The sequence below is a fragment of the Neospora caninum genome, chromosome VIII, assembly GCF_000208865.1.
Source record: "Neospora caninum Liverpool complete genome, chromosome VIII".
NCBI lineage: Eukaryota > Apicomplexa > Conoidasida > Eucoccidiorida > Sarcocystidae > Neospora > Neospora caninum.
This window is the reverse complement of record NC_018395.1, coordinates 2,712,855-2,734,274: the sequence shown is the minus strand read 5'-3', so window position 1 is coordinate 2,734,274 and position 21,420 is coordinate 2,712,855. Positions and strand designations below refer to the sequence as shown.

At 54.1% G+C, this 21,420-nt stretch overlaps 3 protein-coding genes and 1 non-coding gene across 4 annotated transcripts; 3 read left to right on the top strand and 1 right to left on the bottom strand.

Moving 5' to 3' along the window:
* Window positions 1–2,374: 2,374 nt before the first annotated feature.
* NCLIV_033500 (putative zinc finger (C3HC4 RING finger) protein) lies at window positions 2,375–3,673 on the top strand (the record flags this gene model as incomplete). The annotated part of the gene is made up of 1 exon (XM_003883546.1): window positions 2,375–3,673. The coding sequence occupies one exon, from the start codon at window positions 2,375–2,377 to the stop codon at window positions 3,671–3,673; it is 1,299 nt and encodes a 432-aa protein (XP_003883595.1).
* Window positions 3,674–5,646: 1,973 nt separating this feature from the next.
* NCLIV_033490 (hypothetical protein) lies at window positions 5,647–12,113 on the bottom strand (the record flags this gene model as incomplete). Its single annotated transcript, XM_003883545.1, has 9 exons — window positions 5,647–6,089; window positions 6,581–7,061; window positions 7,756–7,976; window positions 9,103–9,226; window positions 9,801–10,012; window positions 10,573–10,855; window positions 11,093–11,202; window positions 11,513–11,710; window positions 11,891–12,113. 9 exons carry the CDS (start codon window positions 12,111–12,113, stop codon window positions 5,647–5,649), a joined length of 2,295 nt encoding a protein of 764 aa, XP_003883594.1.
* Window positions 12,114–14,011: 1,898 nt separating this feature from the next.
* Window positions 14,012–20,185, top strand: NCLIV_033480 (conserved hypothetical protein; the record flags this gene model as incomplete). The annotated part of the gene is made up of 8 exons (XM_003883544.1): window positions 14,012–15,326; window positions 15,556–15,906; window positions 16,619–16,746; window positions 17,330–17,406; window positions 17,912–18,024; window positions 18,400–18,445; window positions 19,396–19,470; window positions 20,137–20,185. The coding sequence occupies 8 exons, from the start codon at window positions 14,012–14,014 to the stop codon at window positions 20,183–20,185; spliced, it is 2,154 nt and encodes a 717-aa protein (XP_003883593.1).
* Window positions 20,186–20,582: 397 nt separating this feature from the next.
* NCLIV_t100006 lies at window positions 20,583–20,656 on the top strand. The gene has a single exon. It is a non-coding gene; the product is annotated as a tRNA-Ile (tRNA).
* Window positions 20,657–21,420: the final 764 nt, after the last annotated feature.

Genomic DNA, 21,420 nt, shown 5'->3' with positions numbered 1-21,420 from the left:
TACCAGAATCATGGCTTAGTCGCTGTGAGGCGGTCTTCCTGTTCGCGCGGAGATCATCGTTCCTCCTTCCCCAGTTTTCACGGTGCTGTAGATCGCGTGGTGCGGTATCGTTTTTCGTGGTCATGCCCCAGCCGCAACACTGATCAGTTGTTGACTTGCGCCTCGCCGCGAATTGCTGGAGCCCCGCCTGGTCACCGCAGCACAAGCTCCAACGTGGTTACGGAAGACGAGTCTGTCGTATACGGGGACGTCAATTCTTTTGTGTGCGCGCCTCTGGATTTTCCCCTGTTACCTAGTTGTGCTGGGCTGGCAGAACGGCAATCAGTATCGATCCGGTCGAGTTCTGTACGGCTCTTCGGTCGCCTGGCGCAAGAGTGGTAGTCTCTGCATGGAAGAGAGAGGAGTACTAAGAGAGGGCGTCAGCACGTCACTCCGAGCATGTTCTTCCACACACACAAATTATCTTGTGTCGCTAAAGGCTTGCCGTGGCGTGCATTACGCTCATCCCTTCGTGTGGATTTGTTGCCTGACGAAACCGCAGTGGCCAACGGACGTCAGGAGCGTCACATTCCATAGTGTCTCTTCCGTCCTTTCTCGCATCGGCAGGACGCAGCGGCTCATAGTAAGGGCAACGGTGACAGGCGTTTTCCGCAGTATAGAGTAGAGGACGAAGCTGCTCAGTTCACCGTTGACGGCCAAAAACCTCGTTACAAGGGAAAGTGCTGTACCCCCGCAGCTACGGAGTCTTCATGTCAGCCGTCCGTGCCTCAAGTGTGTGCAGCCGCGTCACGGACCTCCAGAAGGACCGACAACACAGCACCGTCCTTTATATTGCTTGCGTGAAGCAGTGTTTCGATTTCCTTTCGTCAAAACGGCAGACCCAACGCTCGATGGAGACGGCCGGACTGGCGCTTTAGAGGCAGAGCTGTCCCTGCTAAGTCGGCTGGGCTTGTCCCAGCCACGTTATTGCCATTCGCAGAGAATCCTGTTCAATTTAGCACGCGTTTACTGCCAACATCGTGCAAAGACCTCTCACTCAAGGAAGCTCGAGACACGCTGGGTGTCTTCTTTCAACCGGTCAGTCACACCTCCAAAGCCAGGGACGATTTCAGAAGCGGCGAGGCACGGGCGGACCCTCTACATCCACGGTGCTGCAAAAAACCGTACTCCCTGCGTCGACGGACCGGTCAACTTTGACGTGGAGGAGGTGAATTGTGCCTTCCCTCTCCCATCACCGTGCAGTCGTGAACTGATTTCTGGGACTCGGTGCACCGGATTGTCGCCTCAAAGGCACAGTGCAGTCCATCCGCCAAAATTCCCTGACCTTACATCTCTCTGTGGAGCTCGCGAGACTCTGCCCCCTTGGCAGCTGAAGAGAGCCTATAGTGGCGAGACAGTGCCGACGACGAGAGTACCTTCGAGAACACATTTAGCATCACCCTTCTACCCACATTCGCCGATTCGCCGCAGGGCACGAAGGCCTCTGGACATGTGCACTGGCTCGCTCCTGGGAGATCGTGCAGGGGACCCCAACGTAGAAACGAGGATAAAAGCGGACGACGCGCACTGGTTTCGGCGAAGTAGTGCACAGAAATCAGCTGCGCAGGGTGAAACAGTGGAATGTCGTCCCGCTACGATTACCCGGGAGACAGGTGGAAAGAGAGGGTCACGGTTGGAGGGTAGGCAAGAGGAACGATTGAATCCGGGAATGCGGAGAGGAGGAGTACGCCGTCAAGGGGCAGCGAGGCGGGAAGCAGTTAGCAGTGATCGGCGTCTCGAGAGCACACGAGAAAGGTCCAGATCGGATCCACTGTCCGAGAGAGATCTTGCCGCACGCCTCTTTGGTCTCAGGCGGCTATCATCCCGCAGTCCTTTGCCAGCGCCTGTGGCTTTCGAACCGGTGATCTCCTCTCCGGTTGTGTCTCGGACCAGGGAACCTTGTAGCTCGTGGAGCGCCCCGCGCCGCAGCTTCAGGCCCTCATCGTTCCGTGCACGCGCTCATCAGGGAGTCCCTTCCTGGACTGTCAACACATCTGTGAACTCCCTTCTTGCCGAAGTAGACTTCACGCAAGGGACAAGATCAGGCAGAGCAACGACGTTTGTCCGAGAGGCGCTGGAAATCCAGTCATTCGTCGAAGATCCGCTCACTGCCTCGCGCGAATTCACTGGAGGGCAGAACACCGTCTCGGGACATAGAGGGTCTGCCCGGGGAGTTTTGGCCCCCAGAATATCTAGGCGACGAGATCGGCTGCCGTGGCTCGAAAACCGCCAGCTTCCTCCAGTGCCTGGAGAAGGACTCCGCTCAGGCCGCATCGTGGCAGCTGCGTCGTTGGGGCGGGGGACGTGGGTCTCTCCGTCGTCTTCCATTAGCCACATGAATAGAGGCACATCCCGCCGCCGGGCCGATACCCGAGAGGGTGACACCCGGGACGCAGCCACGCGAGGAGCGCCGTCGGCGTCCTCGCGGAGTGGAGGCGTGGGAGATTCTCCCGGTTCTTCGTCTTTTAGTCTGCCAAGCGCGTCGTCGGTTAGCCGACTTCTCGACCAAGCTGGTGTGTCTGATATCGAAGACGACCTCGTGTTCCACTTGTGGCTGGAGCAAGAAGCTGTCCTCGAGCGCGCCTTGCCCATGCAAGACATGCTGGCGAGCGAAGAGGCACTCGAACGTGCGTTAATCGCTTCGATGACAGCTGTCGGCCGCAGAGACCTCGATCAATTCCTTCTAATGCTGCAGCAGCCACTGCTCCTCCTCCATCAGAGCGGACGCTGGAGAAGCGCCGGGTTTGCCAGCGGGACACCGCGATCTGGAGGGTGGGCGAGGCTGTGGGGTTTTGATGGTGCCGTCCGCGTTGCGGGGGGATCGGGACGGGCTGGGGAAGCAGAGCGCAATGTGCCGCTCTCCGAAGCGGAGATTTCGAGAAGCACGCGCCGATGGACGTTCAAGCGTGCGGCCACGGACAAGAGGAAGGGTGAGAGAACTGTTCAGAGGAGCTCCGATCGACATGCGCTCTCGCCCGTGAACGAAGACACCTCAGGCCCGCCACGCCGCCACAACTCAGCACGAAGCTGGAGTGGGGACGTATCTAGGTCGTCCACGCGATCAGCCCTTAGTAAACAAGGCCCGAAGCTTCCACCGATGCAGCCAGGCATCGCGGCACAACCACCGGTACCTCCTGGAGCCATCGGCAGCAGAGAAGCCTTTTCCGGAGGAACTGGAGGCGGGTATTCGAAGGAAACATCGGCGCCCCCACCCACGGTGTCTGGTGCAGCGCCTTCTGGAAACGGAGGCGGCCGGACAGCAGCAGGGAAGATGACAGAGAATGCGAAGGGCGAAGCGCGGGTAGACACTGGAGATAGCAATCGCTGCTGCTGCATCTGCTTGGCTGAATATCAAACAGGAGACGACATGATGACGCTGAGGTGCATGCACCTGTTTCACTACGACTGCGTTCATGATTGGCTCGTCCACAGCGGCCGCCGAACGTGCCCGCTGTGTCTCGTGGCGATCAAGGAGGGCGAGGGAAAGGGGGAGGAAGACTTCATAGCCACGGAACCGACGCTGGGAGACACACAGGGTGAGGGTGATGGGGATTGCACGGGTCTACCCCACATGCCTGAGGCAGTGGAAGGAGGTGAACCGTACGAGCACCCAAGAGAGGAACAGGAGATATGAGGAAGACCCCGAAGAAGCATTTCAGAGCAAGGCCCCGCAAAACACTAGAGTGCTACAGCGCGCGCTACAGCCGGCGGAGGCACTCGTGCGAACGGCAAACGCTCCCTGCAGGTGCCTCTAGGACACTGAGACCGCAGGAAGTATGAAGATTTGCAGAGGTATCTAAGCGTGTCCGTACGTCTGTTATACTCGTTTTCGCAGAGAAGGCTGTTTTAAGCCGGCACAAATAGGCGGCTTCCGTGGGACATGAGAGGGAGGAGGCTCATTCCAGGAGAATTTAAGTATCACTTTGGACAGAGAAAAATGGTGCTCGGGAGTCGTCGGTCCGCTACCGCGTTGATGCAGCCGTTCTCGCATATTATTTCGAGCAGCGGTACGATAGACCAATCTTAACAGCGAACACGAATTCTCTGTCGAGAGCGAGAGGTAATCCCCAATTTTTCGTGTCGTCTTGTTAGCTTGCGATGGTTTCTCGTACCGCATTCTCAGGAGAAACAACTCGTTCTATTTGCGTTTTTTGCGCCTCACAGGTATCGGTGTGTTCCACAAAAAAGAATGAGGCTTTTCTGTGGGAACATTTTCTCGACGTGTGCGCGCGTTGCATCCTTTTCTTAGTAGACAGGCCCTGTGTAAAACACATTTTAGACAGCGCCAAGGATTACCCTGTTTCATGTTGCCCACAACGAACAGACTCACAGAGCAGCCAGGATGCGCGAAAGAAACAGACATGCGTGTATGTCTCGCAGCTGCACATTCAGTCGACAGCTCTGTCACATTTCGTTGAACTAGTAAAAAAACCCAAACGTCCCCCCGCGAGGAAAGGAACGACGTATTTGCACTGCAATTCATATCGCGTCTTCGCATCTCTAATGCGTCCCAAAGAAGAGCGCTATCTGTGTCGGTTCTAACAGTTCTTGCATGGAGCTGAACCAGCGTAGCTGCCGCAACCCCGTAAACGTTAGTGAGGAAACGTATTCGGGTAACAAGAGCAGACGTCAGAGATAAAGAACACGCCGATGCGTAGCTGGATTTGAACGGTGCTTCGACAGCCTCCTGTCCGCGAGGCAACCCCGAAAGGAACGGTTTTTTCTGTGGACGAGGAGTCGCTGGTTTCAAATATTTCCCTTTTGAGTTCGTGTTGTTCCTGCGTGTTGTACGCGGGAAGGTGCGTGAACAGGAACGCCACGGCTATGGTGCACGTCCATCACAAGGCGACGCGTCCTGTGATACTCGCCACTCCCCCGCCATCTCTGGGGGGTGTTTTTCCCCTTCGCACGAAGACGCAAAAACAGAGGAAGAGCCGCGGAACACCTCCGAAAAACGAGGAGCGCTGTCAACGCACAAAACTCTCTGTTGGCGAGCACAGATCACGTTGTGGACTCCACGTCCAAACGCTCTGAACGTAGCCCAGCGATACCCTCATGAACATGTGCATCCGTGCATAGATGTACGTACGTAATGTGCACACCACTGCACATAAACAAATCTATATAAATGTGATAATGGATATTCGAATCGACTCAGCTTTGCGAACGGCAGCAGCCCCGGGCAAAAGACGTGCCCATTTCTGCCTCAGACCTGGCGACCTGACGACAGAGCAGAAGGAGCGAGAGGGGGGCGAACCCTCCCACAAATAAAACCGCAGCCAGGCAATGCGAGAGACGAGTACGTCACAGAAAACCAAACGCGAACTCGCAGATCCCTGTCGCTGTTGCTCTCGCGTTATCCTCTCTGCCTGCGACCTGCCGACTGACGCAAAAACAGGGGGGGGAGAGACCGACGGGAACGTCTTTTTTTCTCCAGGCCGCGATCCCGATCTTTCCTCCGCGGGGAAGGATACACACGGTAAAGAAGATGCGCCTGGTTTAAATGAAGGACCTGTAATATGGACGCCAGTAGTATATTGAAGAAGCTCTCTTTCCTTTCTTTCCTGCCATTCTTGTTGCCTTTCGGCAGTCTCTAGGTGTATAGGCCTACTGCCCCCCCGCACTCCCTCCTTCAGTGGCGCTAATGACGATGGGAGTCGGCGGCGTCCACGTCCGTGGCGAGGCGCCCGAAACCTGCGGAACACTCCCGCGTCTGCGCGCGCCTTCGCCTCTTCGCCCTCTTCCTCGATTCTCTTCGGAGACAGCCGCTTGGTCTGTCGCTGCCCCGGGCTGTGTCTCGCCCTCTGTCGGCGCAGCACTGCGCGTCTGGCCGGGTGGGTGTGAACCTCCGGGGTGCCTGCTGGAAGACCCGCCGCTAGAGGAAGGAGCAGACGCAGAAGGCGAAGCCGCGGAGGGCGACCGAAAGGAAGGCGACGACGGGTGCTCGCCCGCATTCGGCGGAGACTTGCTGTGTCTCTGGTGCTGGAGCTGAAGCTGAGACAAGGCAGAATAAATTGCCGAGGTAATCCAGAGCGCTTCAGACATGCCCGCTGTAGACGCACACACACAGAAAAACGAGGCTGACAAACCAAATGAACCCCCAGATTTACCCGGAAGACACACCACAAAAACATACCGACACACACACACAATCACGCACATACACCAATGTATACATACACAGTTGGATGTCTGCATGCATGCGTTTGCACCTCACTCCCTGCATCTCGACTGAATCCAATCACGCGTCCTACACGAGGCCCACAGGCATACATATGCCACTCAGCGTAAGGCTCTACAACAGTGGCTTCTCAATCCCGACGACCTATACAAATATATATATATATATATATATACATATATAAATATATATATATATATATATATAACGGAGGCATAGAAATCTACGAGAGTGCGTGTGGATGCGCGTCTACGTGGAGTCGACACGCGGCAAACGCATCGTGGAGGGGCTGGCCATCTCAGCGCCTCTGACGCAGGAGAGGCCGGAGAAACCGGCCGTTGCTCTGCAGGTGTCCCTTACGCAGAGTCGCGCCATCGAAGAGCTGAACATCGACGATGTACAGACCAGGGGAAATCTTGTACAGGTGAATGGTGAGGATCACGCCCTCTACGAGAGCTGCAGCGGAGGGCGCGGCATGCGTCTCTTCGTCTCCGTCTTCGCGCGCTCGACTCGCCGGGTCCGTGTCGGCGTCCGCTGCACGGCGATTCGAAGAAGCCGAAGACAGAGACGACGAGCGAGAACTCCGCCAGGGAGAGACGCCAGACGCCGCGCCCGAGCGTTTGATAGGTCGACAACGGACTTTGTAGGGCGAGGGCATCAGCCACTCGTAGTCGCACGCTTTCAGAGTATTGAGGATCTGCAGTGCAACAGAGAAAAACGCGAAAGGCCCCGAGAGCACGCGTTGCGGCGTCTTGGCACATGCGCGTCCCGTGACGAGCGCGACGGCGTGAAAACGCGCAGCCGTCGCTCCCCTCGGCGATGTTTGGCACTCTGTATAAGTCTATAAGACCGCGAAAACACGCGGAAAACACCCAGGGCCCTAAACGCGCGAACCAGACGAAAAGGAACCGCAAACGCCCCCCTTTCAAACCCGCCGCTTGCCGGTTCGACGCCTCGCTCTGGGACACCCCCAACTTTGGTTTACGCTGCCGAGGCTTCACTCGCTCGCTGCTGCATGCATGCGTGCACGCGAGACCCTCCGCGAAAAAACCGACCAACCCAGCATCGAACCCGCGTGCGCTCTGCGACCGCCGCACATTCCTCTGGTCCCCAAATGTTCCGTTTTCGAAGTTATCGCAGCCGCGCCTCCACCGCCGTTGTTCTGCCGACTGGCCACCCCTAATCACGCAACGTACATATCTCGATGCACAGACGGAGAGAGATACGTCGACACAAACATACATTCACGCACACAAAGACACATCCATATATATATATATATATATATATATATATATATACGTATATTTATATGCATCCAGCGTGCACCTGGAAGCGGCAGTTTCCATTCCGCTTCTTTTATCGTTCTTGTCTGGAAGGCGGTCTCTTAGATTCCTGCGTTGTGGCGCGTTCGCCTCACCACCCGCAAAGGTACCATCTCTGTGAAACGCCGGCATTAAGAGCAAACAGATCCTTCGCTCTTCCCTGGTGTTTTTGCCTGTTCTCAAGTTTGGGCTTTTCACATTCTCCCTTACAGCAGTAATTAGAATCGGAGCATCGAACGCAGCTTCTACGCCGAGCTTCCACCGCAGTGTAGGGACACCGGAGGAGAGCAGCCCCAGAGGCCCCGGCGAGAAGTAGTCGTGGAAATTGGTCTGCATGCTTCCTAGCGAGTGGGACGGGGGATGAACCGGCGACGAGGTTCCTCCTGTCGCCATCGTCGCCGTGCTGGACTGCGTCGAAGGAGCAAAACACCCTTGGGAGGGAAACATCGGATACCCAGGAGAAAACGGAACCTAAAATGACAGCGCACACAAAACAGGCTCTCGTCTCCGCACAGACACGACCGAGGCATCTAGCTACAGACATGTGGAAATGCTTCCCTCTGTCTCTCTCTACGTGTCCCTGCCTCTATCGATCTATCTTCGTATCTGTCTATCCATATCTATCTATATATATATATATATATATATGCCTGCATCGAGGCGAGGTAGGTGTGAACACTGGTGGATGCACATGCACTTGGAGAGACGAGCAGAGACAGAAAGATGGACGCTGCACGGACGCGACTTCAGGGGATCCCTTAGTCGGCCGTGTGCGGCAGACCGGGAGAGAGAGGAGACAAATGACATTCTGTGAAGACAAAGATTTCCTCGAAACGGAACAAAGAGCGTCGTGCGACAGGACAAGCGTCTGTCATGTGCGCGACAAACAAGCTCAGAACAGACAACTCACAAACTTCCTCTTACGCATGCACCTGCACAGACTTTCCATTTCATTCATTTGAACACGCCAAGGGAGAGTCATACAGAGTTGTATATATATATATATACACATAAAATGGATAGCGAAAAGCGTACTCCAGGACTCCCTGGCGGAGGGAAGACAGGTGAAGGATCAGAGGATGACAAGGAGGCGGCAAGTTGCTGGTACTCTGGAGCAAAGACATGTGGAGAATCTTTGCAGAAGACGTCGACCATATCTGAAGACAAAAGGAGGGCACACGCTGAGACACAAAAGATAGAAACAGCAGGCGAGAGCCCCATGCGGACACATCGGACCATTTACGCATTTCCTATTCTTCCGCATTTGGGCCCCTCCACAGCCTGTGCAAAGGCAAACACCTGAATGCGCATAGAGTGAGAGAGACGGTGTTGAGAGTGTCGGGCCTTCGCACACGGAATTATATATATATATATATATATACGCGCAAAGAGACGAGTTTTAAGACTCGATTCCTGTTCACAAATGCGGAGTAACTGCGCGTGTGGAAAATCGGGCCACCGACGTCTAGGCCGCAAAAGATGAAGAGCGGCGAGGAAGCGAGAACGTTCGTGCATGCATGGGCACTGAACAGACGACAAAGAAGCGAGAAGACGAACTTGAGAACGACGACTGCTTTGCTCTTCGATCTGCAAGAAGTTGGTAGGCCACTGTCTCTCGCGTTGGAAATGTGCCGACAGCCGTCATGATGTTTAGATCTTTCTCGTCCACTTCGTAGCCAAGCTGAACACAGCGACAGAACATGCCCATCCCAACGCTTCCCATTTCTTCAGCCACTGCCACCACTCTCGATACAACTACACTGAGGGGAAAAGAAAGCAACGTAAAGCACATGTTAGATGACACACAAATGTAGAACATCTATATATATATATATATATATATATACATACATATATACATGGATTAGATCCCGATGCCAGAGGGAAAAGTGTGTCTATTTGCGGTTGCTGGCGGACACAGAAGGGAAAGAAAGCACGACGAGCACAAGGCAGAGAAGCCTGGGAAGAAGCCTGAAGAGGTCGGATGCCGCTGCCTCGGCCGCGAAGGCCTGCCCCGGCCTCAGCAGCCTGTGAGGCTGCAGAGAGGCAAGAGAGTACGCGAGAGGGAGCGCGAGAGAGAGCGAGAGAGCACGAGACGGGCCCCAAATCGAGACAGCATGCCCATGGTTGCGACCTCTCTGTGCGCGCCAAGTGTCTGTGGCTTCCTCGTTTTTTCCCGAAACGCTCAAGGCGAGGAGCGCAAACACCGCAAGGCGACTAACGCTTTAGAATTCGCGATTTTCTCCTTCGCTCACCTTCTTCATCTGCAGGACGATGAGAGGATCGACTCGAGTCAGGAGGGGACTGCCTAAGTAGCAGTTTTGGAGATAGGCCGGAAGGCTCTGGGTAAACCAGGGGTGCTGTCGAATCTCGCTCAGCGAAATGCGCTTTGCTGGGTCCACCACGAGCATACGGACGATCAAGTTCCGACTCGCCTCGGAAAGATGCCCCGGCAAAATGAAGTTTCCTGAGAAACAACACAAAGCCCCAGATGCCAAAGGCGTACGTACAGCCGCGACTTCGGCCACCGGGTATTTCTTCCTCTGTCCCTCTCCATCTCCTTCTCAGTCCCTCTCCATCTCTTTCTCTGTCCCTCTCCATCTGCTTCTCTGTCCCTCTCCATCTCTTTCTCTGTCCCTCGCCATTTCGTTCTCTGTCCCTCTCCATCTCCTTCTCTGTCCCTCTCCATCTCTTTCTCTGTCCCTCTCCATCTCTTTCTCTGTCCCTCTCCATCTCTTTCTCTGTCCCTGTCCGTCTCTATAAAGAACTCGCCACCTCGCTGTCTCCCGCGGGATGCTGAGGTGTACGTCGTACACACGCCTCAACCTGCGGCCCTCTCCGTACATGAGTCATTTGCTCTGGTCCCCTCTGTGTGGTCGTTCTCTCGCCGGCGCCCGTCGCTTGCTGCTTGGCTTTCCGCTTCCAGCCGACACTCTCTGTGCGCGTCGAGGCCTGGTCTTTCTGCGCCCCTGCGTCCGGCAAAAGGCATGCTACGCTCGTCCGAGCGAGAGACACTCTGCGACTCACCGTGTTTGATTTTTTTGAACAGGTTCGGGACGTGCTCGTCGTCAAAGGGCAAGGAGCCGCAAAGGAGAGCGTAGAGAATCACCCCGCAGGACCACACGTCGACTTCCGGCCCCGCATACGCTTTTCCAGACACGACCTCTGGAGACGCGTAGTTCGGCGAGCCGCACGACGTCTTCAGAAAGTCCCCGTCGCGCATGAAATTCGACAAACCGAAATCGCCGACCTTCACGTTCATGTTCGTGTCCAGCAACACGTTCTCCGGCTTCAAATCGCGGTGACAAATCTAAAAAGGCGCCGACAGACTACACATCAGGAGTGATTCATACGCCATACTTCCATATATATATATATATATATATATTGAGCAGTGCTGCAAATGCAGAGAAGACACATGTTTACGTGTGCAAATCTACATAGACTACATAGATGAATTGCGATTTATGTAGACAGAAGTGTTTGAGTAGTTTCAGCTCGACCAGAACGAGAGAAGAATTGGTGGAAGTGTCGTCTGAGGACTGACCATATGTCGGTGACAGTAGTCGACGCCGGAGACAATTTGCTGGAAGAACCGACGTGCTTCGTGCTCGGGAAGGCGCGACTTTTGAACGATGTGGTCGAACAGTTCGCCACCTGCAAAGACGATTTTCAGAAAGGCACCAGATCACCCTGTGTGACTCAAAAAACCCCCTGGATGTTTGTGTGCACGGTCTCTCGCGGAGGTCTGGGCCGTTTTCTCGCCAGGTGTTGCGGTCGTTTCCCATTTCCGGTTCGGTTTCTCTCATTTTCCCGCGCGTTTTGTCCCTCCCCTTCGACGGGTTCCGCCGGCCACAAAGGGGCAATCCGACGGCAAAAAACGACGCGCTCTGAGTTAGCTCGCCTCCGCCTGAGATCCGCCTGCGCCTTCGCTTCTGAGCGTTGGCGCTCGCTGTCGCTCTCCTACCCTGGACGTATTCCATGACCATGAAAATGTCTGTGGGCGTGTCGATAAGCTCGTAGAGGCGAATCACATGTGGATGATGGAGACACTGCAAGATGTTGATTTCTCGCCGAATCTTCTCGTACATCTCCATCATCTCCATCTTGGCCTTGTTGATAATCTTCACGGCGACCTTTTGCCCCGTCACATTATGGTAACCCACTGAAAATCACAAATACACCATCGACATATGTACATGAGTATGTGAACATATATATATATATATATATATATATGCAGATAATGGTAATCTGTATCTTCGCCAGCCCGTTAGGGTGGATGAGAGGCCTGTGCGTGCGAAAAGAGGCGGACGCCCCGTGCGAAATCGAGCGTTTCACGCACATTTAACTTTGCCAAAGGTTCCGACGCCGAGAGTCGAGCCGAGGCGATACGGTCCGATGGAGGTACCGGTGATTCCTCCAGTTGCCGCCGCAGCCACGGCAGCGGCCGCTGCCGCGAGGCAAGTGGGAGGCGCCGAAGAAGAAGAGGAGGATGCCGAGCAAATCGAAGAGGGCGAAGACGCACAGAGGGGAGAATGCTCGCGAGTCCATGTCGGCGTGCTCATTGTTTCAAGACGGCGAAGCCGAGAGAGAGACAGAAAGAGAAAGAAAGAAAGGGGGGACAGCTCGGCGCCAACCTGGAGCGAAGAGGAAGACTGTGCAGAGAAAGAACATCAAGGAGACGACGAAGATCAAGGAGAGGAAGAAGATCAAGGAGAGGAAGAAGATCAAGGAGAGGAAGAAGATCAAGGAGAGGAAGAAGATCAAGGAGGGGAAGAAGATTAAGGAGAGGAAGGAGATCAAGGAGAGGAAGGAGATTAAGGAGAGGAAGAAGATGGAGGAGAGGGAAGAAGATCAAGGAGAGGAACAAGATCAAGGAGAGGAACAAGATTGAGGCGAGGAAAGAGGTGGAGCGTCCCGATTGTGGATCGGACTGCGTTCCGGGAGAGGAAAAAGAAGGAAGAGAGACAGCTGGACACGAGAAAGCGTAGCGGGTGGCGATCGAAGAACTGCGTTGTTTAGAACGTCATGTCACAAATTCTTGGAGTTTTAAGCGAGACAACTCATCGGCGACAAGACGAGAGATCTTCAGACAAGGAAACGCACGACAGCAGCAACAGAGACGATGGAAAGGAAGGAGACAAAGTGGCAGGGCAGCAAAGAAAAGAATTCGATTTGTCTCCAAATCGTCCCTATTTGCTTTCTGAATCCTACTGGGGTTCTATCGCATATATGCTGGAGAGACGACTCGTCTCCCAGACACACTGCCATGGAAGCGGCGCTTTTTCGAGACAGAAAAGCGAAAGACGCCTGCGGAACCGAGGTTCTCTCGAAGTCCTCGCTAACGCGCCGTCCAGATTCCTATTTTTACACGGGATTTTCGTGTTCCTTTCACCGGCCGTGTCCCAGGGAAAGGCCACAGAAAACAGCAAATCTGTGCGCATGCAGCGGAACAGAAATTCATCCCGCTGGGAGGCGGTACTACGCAGGGCCGAGTGTCTCGCGAGTTACTTTTCTAAATTTGCGTTAGCCGGGAAAGGTGCCTTTTTGTGTCTCTCTTGCTGGCTCGAGGAAGCGTTTTGCAGCACTGAAAAACCTCCCCCTTCCTCAACGGACTTCCCTTTGCCCCGCGCAGGTTCCAGGGGACGTCTCCCAACTCGTTTCCGAGCCTTTCCTCTCACGTCCCGTCCAAAAGTGAACGGTCTAAGCAAGTTCCTCGCTCTCTGCGCCTCTCACTGCGCTCGATTGTCTTGGCTTGTCCGTATACCCTCCACTTTTTCCATTCGTCTTCCACCGAGGGAGGGAAAGACCGGGCATTGGCCGACGCCGAAGATCCACGAGAGGAGGAGGGGCGATTCCTGCGTCCTATTCCCGCGGAGGCTTCTCCCAAAAAGTGAAAAGCCCAAACCGTTCGGAGGAGCCTTTCTCCAAGAAAGGTTTTCTTCCACCCTCGCTTTTCTGAAGAATCGGAAATCGCTTCCCCCGCCACGTCCCCCCTCACGTCGCACACCGCGGCGAGTGTACGGCGATCCCTTGATATGCTTCTCGCCCGTCTTTGAGAGATCGAGTATATATCCTGAATGCGTGTCGTCGTGAATATCGATTTGTATTCAAGAAAAGGAATAGGCGCCTGCCGAGAAGTGTGATTCGCGTACAGAAAGCTGAACATCGATGGAGAGCGAACTGTCTCGCGTTGAGATGCTAATCCACGGCTCCCGCGTGTCATGTGTTGAGGTACCCCTCTTTAGGGGAAATGCGGTTGTCGCTTCGACTGTTCGCTCGCGACTTTCCTCCTCTTGATCCTTGACCATTCCCTTGTTCTCGATTTGCTTCCGCTGTTGCCGCAGGCAGAGGCTACGCACATTCTTCGGTGCCTGGCGCTTCGCTGCCGGTGTATCGACGCCCGAGCGCCTTGCCTTTTCGGCTCTCTTCTCGGTTTTTTCGGCTTTCTTTGCCAACCAAAATGGCGTACGCGGTCCGGCATCTGGTGCCCGGTCCTCTCTCTGCGCCGTCGCCCGCACGCTCGGAGTCGGCTCAGGCGCTGACCCGGCATTGTTCTTCTCTCGCGTCCTCTCCCTCTGTCTCCACTTTCCTCTACTCTCCTCGGTTTTCGTCTCAGCTTCGTGGACGTTCTCTGCGCTCATCTGCGGCCTCTCCGCGTTTCCCGCCCCGACGTTTCTCGTCGTTTCCACCCCTGCGCCTGCCTGTCCATGCAGCCGGTGTCTTCTCGGCTTTATCCCCGGAACCGGCGTTCCAACCCGCGCGCAAACACTCGCCTCTGCTTGATGGTGTCTCCGCGTCTCTCTCTGTGCCTCCGTTCGCTGCATCTCGTAGCCCTTCCCTGCCTGCCTCGCTTCTTCCACGCGTCCAGTCGCGTTTCCTGTCGAACGAAGGCAAGGACAAAACACCGGAACCGGAACCTCGGTCTCCTTCTCCCTCGGGCGCTTCTGAAGCGTCGGTCTCTGCTACCCCCGCTCCGCGCACTCCAGGGGACGAGGCGCAACGGTTTCTCCAGTTCTGCGAGGTGGCCTCGGGCGTCATGGTGTCTTCCCCAGCTGTCTCGGCCGAGCAGAAACAGTGGATCTTTTCGGGCGAGGAGGAGCGCGGCGTGAAGTCTCCCGGGGGTTTTTTGGGCCTCGTCTTCGCCTTCAACCAAAAGTTCCATCGCCTGAGAGACTTGGGATTTTTCGTCCTTCTCTCCTGCAAACAGGGCGCCCGACAGGCTCTCGTTCTCCTCTCGGAGGAACTCTCTTCCGGCATCCAGGAAGCGCAGAAACAGCACACGCAGGCGCAGTCACGCGAGGCCAGGGTGGCGAAACGGGGGCTCTCAGCCGCAAACACATCAGAGACGCCTGCCGCCTCAGGCGTCGCCGCAAATCAGGCGCAAGGCGAGGAGACAGGGCGCGACGCGGGCGAGCCCGACGCAGCTGAACTCGAGGCGAAGCTGGCGGGTGAAGGCGAGAAGCCGGAGAAAGAAGAGGAGCGTCAGAGACAAGAATGCTCAGTGACGCAGGAGGGAGGAAGGCCCGCGCGCGAGAACATTCAGATGGCCCTGGGGAAGACTGGAGAAACAGAGACTGACAGCGCACACGCCGACGACTCGGCTCCGCAGTCTCCCGGCGCAGGGAGTCTTGAGAACTTGAAAAACTGCGTTGGAGAAGCGCTACTTGCAGGCATGCAGGCGAAACTCGGCGAAGCTGTTGCAGGCGGCTGTCGGCTCACCTTCGAGATTGGAGCCTTTCAAAAAGTTCACGTCGCCCGAATGTGGACAGTCTGCGGTAGGGACCGTCTAATCAGGACTGTGCGACACTTCAGTGAAACCACTTCTGGGCTATATATATGTATATATATGTATATATATGTACATGGAGAGAGATGTAAATAGATGTATAAATCTATATCGCCCTCTCTTTCTCCGTGCACCCTCTCCTGTGTGGAGAGGTATGTTTCGGCGTTCTGTCCTGGAGGCATGGAATGGTGCCTCGTTTCCGTGTCTCTGCGCTCCAGGCGCCCCGGCAGGCCATCATGCGCCGATTCTGCCTCGGTCCTCGTACCTGGTTCCTGTCACGCCGTTTCTGCACGCGATTTTGCCGCCGGCAGCGAGGTCGGCCTTCTTTGTATCCCCTCAGTACCTGCGCTATCGTCGAGGCCTTCTCGTGAAAGACGCTCCTGTCAACTCCCTCATGGAGGGGGAATTCCCAGACGAAGAGGTGAACGACGAAGCCTGGCATAGGCCAGACGGCCTCAGCGGAGACGCAGGGGACAAAGAGGAGAAGGGACACGCCGCTGGAGACGCGAGAAAACCAGAGGGCGAGAACAGCAGTGCAGCTGCGCAGAAGGCGCCTCTCTCTTTCCCAGGTTGGAACAACGAAACACAGACACGACAGAAGTAAAGAAGGAGACGCCGCCGCCCCTTTCGTCCAAGGGCACAGTCGTTGTAGCGAGAGAGAAGGCTGAAAAAAAAGAGAGAAGGAGATGCACGCGCCACAACCAACTGGCTCCAGATGCGATGACCCATCAAGGCGTTTCGCGGCACACGAGGAGAAACAACGACAAACAGTTCCCTTTACATTCATACGTGCATATATATATATATATATATATATATATACGGATACGTATATATATATATATATATATGGATTTTTGTGCACTTCAAGCATGTATATGCATGCATGTGTGTGTATATGTTTGTATGTGGGAGCGTATGCACCGAGTGGGAGAGTGGACGGTGAGTGTGACTGCGCCTGTGAGACAGTTGTGGCAGAAAAGCGGGTGTCAGAAGAGCTGATTCCTTTGTGTTCTCTTCTCCAATCGGAAGGCTGGTGCTGTAGGTACACTGGCTGCGTGTCCCTGTACCCGAAACATTGCATGCATGAACGCGTGGAGATGTCTCAAGACCTGTCTGTGAATCCAACTTGTTTAAACGTGTTCATATAGATACATACGTACCCACATGTATTATATACGTATTTGAAAGGAATGGCGAGATAGAGAAGGTATTTCCGTGGGCATCGGCGCTTTGGGGACACGTTCGTGCGGCACGTCTTTGATGCGCCGTTTCGTGCAGAGAAATTTAGGAAGGTCATGGAGCGCCTCGAGTTGCTGGACCAGGCTCTGGGGAAAGGCCTTGCAGTAGTCATGGAGGTGGAGCTTCTGTGCAAGCAAACGTTCGCTGTCCACGACAAAGACATGAAGGTAAACCTCCAAGGATAAAGCACGACTGACGTGGCCAGTCGGGCGCGTCCAGCACGAGAACGAAGCGACCGAGAACTACTGCTGTGTCGCTTTTTGCCCCACACCTGTGACAGAAACTCCGAATACCTGGAGTTCGCTCCCTGTTACACCTCGCTTTACAGGCGGAACACGAACCCTACATGGAGAACTACACACAAACATATATATATATATATATAATATACTCGTGGATGTCAAGATCGCTGATTGCCTTTGATGTGCATATGCTGATATATGAATCCATGATCTATGTATGTAGATCGCGTATCGATCTAGAACTGTGTCTACGTGCAACACGTTATGAGCATGCATCCCTGCACGTGTAGATTTCATCATGTATCGTGCTTTGTACAGTGACAAATACGTTGGAGAGTGCCGTGGTTGACGGGTTTACGCTTTCGATGCAAGGCTCCGAAAACGCTTAGCGGGAAAAGAGGTGGGAACATCGTGAGGAAAGATATGTTTAGGAGTTTTTGAGATTGTGCTCCGGAAGTCCGTTCCGCGAGCTTTTCTGCCGTGTTTGTTCCCTGATGCGTGTCGCCAGCTCCTGTTTGGCAGCGAGGAAGAGGAACAAGTCGTCCATACACTGCGCTTCCAGTTGACGGCTCGACGGGACGGCAAGTAAGGAGACGAAGACACTTTTGCATCACGTGAAAGCAGCGTTCGTGGTGCTAACAGTACAGGGCGCATCCACGCATGTGAAACTTGTCATAAAATTGCGTTCTTTCCCGGTAGTTACCCTGCGTCACCTTTGCCGTATATACTGACACATCTACTCACGTGCACATGTACGCGTGTATCGACAGAGGAGGATCACCCCCCAGGAAGGCGGAACGTACATGCCAACAACACACTTTAGTTTTACATATATATGTATGTGCAATTTTCTTTGGATGAATGTTGGTATTTTCGGATGCATGGTGTAATTGGATGTTTCAGTTGTTTATGTATGGATATATATGCATATTTGTATGCAACGATGCAGCTGTATTTTTTCCGTCGGGGTCTGTGTGTGGGTGTAGTCAGACGTGGCGTGATGCTGCGTAGTTTAGTTAACCTGGAGCGGACGGATGTGGACAGTCGCGGTGCGATTTGCTATTTCGATGTCTCCTTTCTTCCTTCTCAGGCAATGGGGCGTTCCAACGTTCCAGCCGTCGTCCTGGACTCTCGTTGACTGGAATGGCCTCGTCGGCTCCGAGTACCCCTGCAGTGTTGGAGCTCTGCGCAACGTTGTCGTCGGTGAGTTGGACCTTTGTGTTGGAGTTTAGGAAATTATTTTAAGCAAGTGGGTAGCATCTGCGTTTGGTTTTTGCGGCGTGCTCTTTTTAACTGGTCCAGTGTTCCTGCAGATACGGCGCATCTAGCTTTTGAGTCTCGTATGCATCTGCGCGTGCGTTCGATTGTACGTACACCTGCAGGTGTATGAGCGCGCACAACGAGGTGTACGTGCACCTGCTCGCTCACCGTGGGCATAAACAGGGCGTCGGCTCTGCTACATAGATGCGTAAAAAAGGTCAGAGGGTCGGTATCTGTTCAGGTGCAGCTGTTGTAAATTTGCATAGGTTCACACACGACGTTTTTCGCTTCCGTGTTCGCGCCTGCCTCTCGCTGCAGTGGAGAAGGATGAGGACCTACCTAAGGGAAAGAAAGTGTGTTACGAGTAAGTCGAGAGGACGGTGGTATAAACAACGGGAGGGACGCGGAGACTGGAGACTGCAGAAAAGGCAAGACAGGACGGAGCAGGCGGAAACGAAAGCAAACTCACAGCACGATTTATCCTGAAGCAGAAGAGACGCAAGGCGTTTTTATCGCGAACGCAGGTCGCCGTTCAGTGGTCGACACCCGCCTTGTTTTCACGTTTCCGCCGCCAGGTTTTTCCTCCATGGAAATGCAGATTTTGTTTTATCCTGTATATCTTTTTGGCTCCGGCTGAGCCGACAAATGATGATGCGGGAGTGTATGTTTTTTGAGTGGCGACGATGGGGAAAAGGCCCTGAGAGGGAAACGGCGGAGAGGAGGAACCGGTTGTGCACGGACGAGTGGTTACGTTCTTTTGGCGTGAAACGTTCGGTAAAGTCTTTACGTGGCTCCAACGCAAAGAAAGAATAGCCAGCTCTTAGTTGGGAAGGATGCTTCGTCTGAAGTTTACCAATGGGTGAATTGCAGGCCAGCCCGTTTGCCTGCTCGTAACGTCTTGTGGATGTCCTTTCAATCCACTTGCGTATCAGCTAGGTCCCCGGCCTCTTGCCCTTATCTCTTAAATCGGAAAAAAACGTGTCTTTCTCACAGCACACGACTGCAGCTACGCCCTTATCCAAATCTTGAAGCACAGGGACGTCGCATAATTCACGCCTAAACAAACATGAAGGTAGACATGTGGATATAGAGATATAGACAGATAGAATGGGACACCTGTGAATAGTTGATCTGCCAAGGAGCTAGTGAATTGCCTGCCATTTAAAATGTGTACCGCCGTGTCTCTATGCACACATCGATCTATCTATATGCAGATTTCTGGGATCAGGTGGAGCTCATCGGTTTAGAAATCTGGACAATGCAGAGCCAGGACGATGGACGGTTTCGACCTTTCAGCCTTTTGGCTGTTGTCAGGGGCATCTGCACGAGCGGGCAGCATTTCCCAGCTGATGAGAAAATTCCCTTTTTTGAAGTCGGCATAAAATTGCGGTAGGGGTGTACGCTCTTGGTAGCGTCTACCCCTCCCACAAGGACCTACTAACCATTCGGTGCTCTTTCGTACCGCGCCACCTGGTTTGGGTGTAATCTCCCAAACTCTCTCTAAGTATTCACGCAGGGCGGTCTTCGGTGGCCAGCACATGATTCTAGCAATGGGTTAGGTCCCTATAATCTCGACTTACTTCGTGCTAGCGTGGAATGCCAGGATTCTGGAGAGGAAATTTCAGGAAAGTGTGATGTTTGGGGTGAACGGTGTTACGCCCTGCGAATCTGGAGTCGCTTCTATCCTGCTCAGCTCGTATCAATTCAGAGGAGGGAAGCAGTGAGAGAGGTAAAGCAGAAAACGCTCTTCTAGTGGTAGCACGGTTGGCCCTCGCCAAATCTACACAACAGAAGGTTGTTAAGCAGCTTAGTCACCGAGAAAGGTTGAAAGAAGCTCGGCCCAGTGAGCAAACTCGATTCTCCCCGGAAGCGGTCCTCGCAGCCAACCTCGAGTTCGGTTCCTTCAACACTGGTAAGGTTGCAGCGCGCCGTGCTTTCAGAAAAGGCGAGGGAGAAAAGGGGAACCGATTGTGTACGGAATAACCGTTTTGTTGAGTGGGCTTGTAGAGGGATGCGTGTGGAAAGAGATTTTTGCGAGCTTTTTACGATTTACAGGCCAGGGGGGGTCTCTCAGTCTGGCAGATGTTTTAGCCAAGAGTGCTAGCTGAGCAAGATCAGTACACCCCTCAGGACGCACCTGAAAAACATTGCGGAAGAGCGCTGAAAGAAAAAGTGTCAGTTCACGCTCCGTCTGTGTCTAAGGGGAGGCTCGTCCTGTGATTGTCCACGTAACCCCGGGGGGTACGGCCTCTACTTGCCAGCAATGGAATTAGGGCGACACAGGAATTCCGCTAAACAAGAAGTTCCGTTCACCCACGTTTTTAGTCCAAACTCGGAAGAAATTTTTGCGTGTCAAGTTGGGAGAGGCTTTGATTATTTGAAAAATATTCATCTGAACTGAACCCGCCGCTAAAAAGCTCACGCATGCGCTGCAAATCACAAATCTCATCGACACTTTCCGCTGCTGGTTCGACGCACCATGCTGGGAGAAGGTGCCCTCAGGTCCTATAGCTCAGTTGGTTAGAGCATCCGGCTAATAACCGGAAGGTCGCCGGTTCGATCCCGGTTGGGACCACTGTTTTCCCCCTTTCTTACTATCTGCGAGTCAGCTGAACATTTTATATGCTGATGCCTCTTGCTTGTAGTTTCCCTCTGTTTTTTGCGTGTGCGGTTGCCTCTCAGGGTTGTGCTTCACGACGGGCCGGTTGACGCCCCGCTAGTTTACCTGTGTCTTCGCGCTAGAGGTGAAAGCCTAGGCTGTGCCTTGTCGAATTGCATGTGGCGGACGCGTTCTTATCGGCAGTGGCCACCAAACTCGCGCATTGTTGATCCCAATATCGACTAGCTGCTGGAGGGCCCTCTACGGGAATAAACTTCTGACAGATCGCCACTTCGTTCACAGGTAACCATTCACGAGCCCGTGACCTTCGAGGCGCTGATTAGGCCTGCCTGTGTGAGAAGTGGTCCACAGCGGTGCGCGTCTCCTTCCGCGAGACGAGACAGCCTGCCTGGCTTCCGTGGATGTGAATGCCCTCCAGTCCTTCCCACGACGTCAGCAGATTATCCGGGGTTTCTATCATCTATCCCTTTCCAACTGTGCTAGCGAGTGGCGGGCCTCCAGCTAGAACTCCTGGCAAGTCACGGGCCCCAAAAGCACATAACCCACAACTGAGACTTTTAAAGAAAGAGGCGTTTCGACGAGGAAAGGCTGTGTACTCCAAGGTTACTGACGGCTCCCACACGGGGAGACAGCCAAAGTTCCGAAAAACCACACGGCGGTCGGTGATCCACATGGCCTACGGATTCAAGTGTTTGAGATAACGTCCAGGATATTTGTAT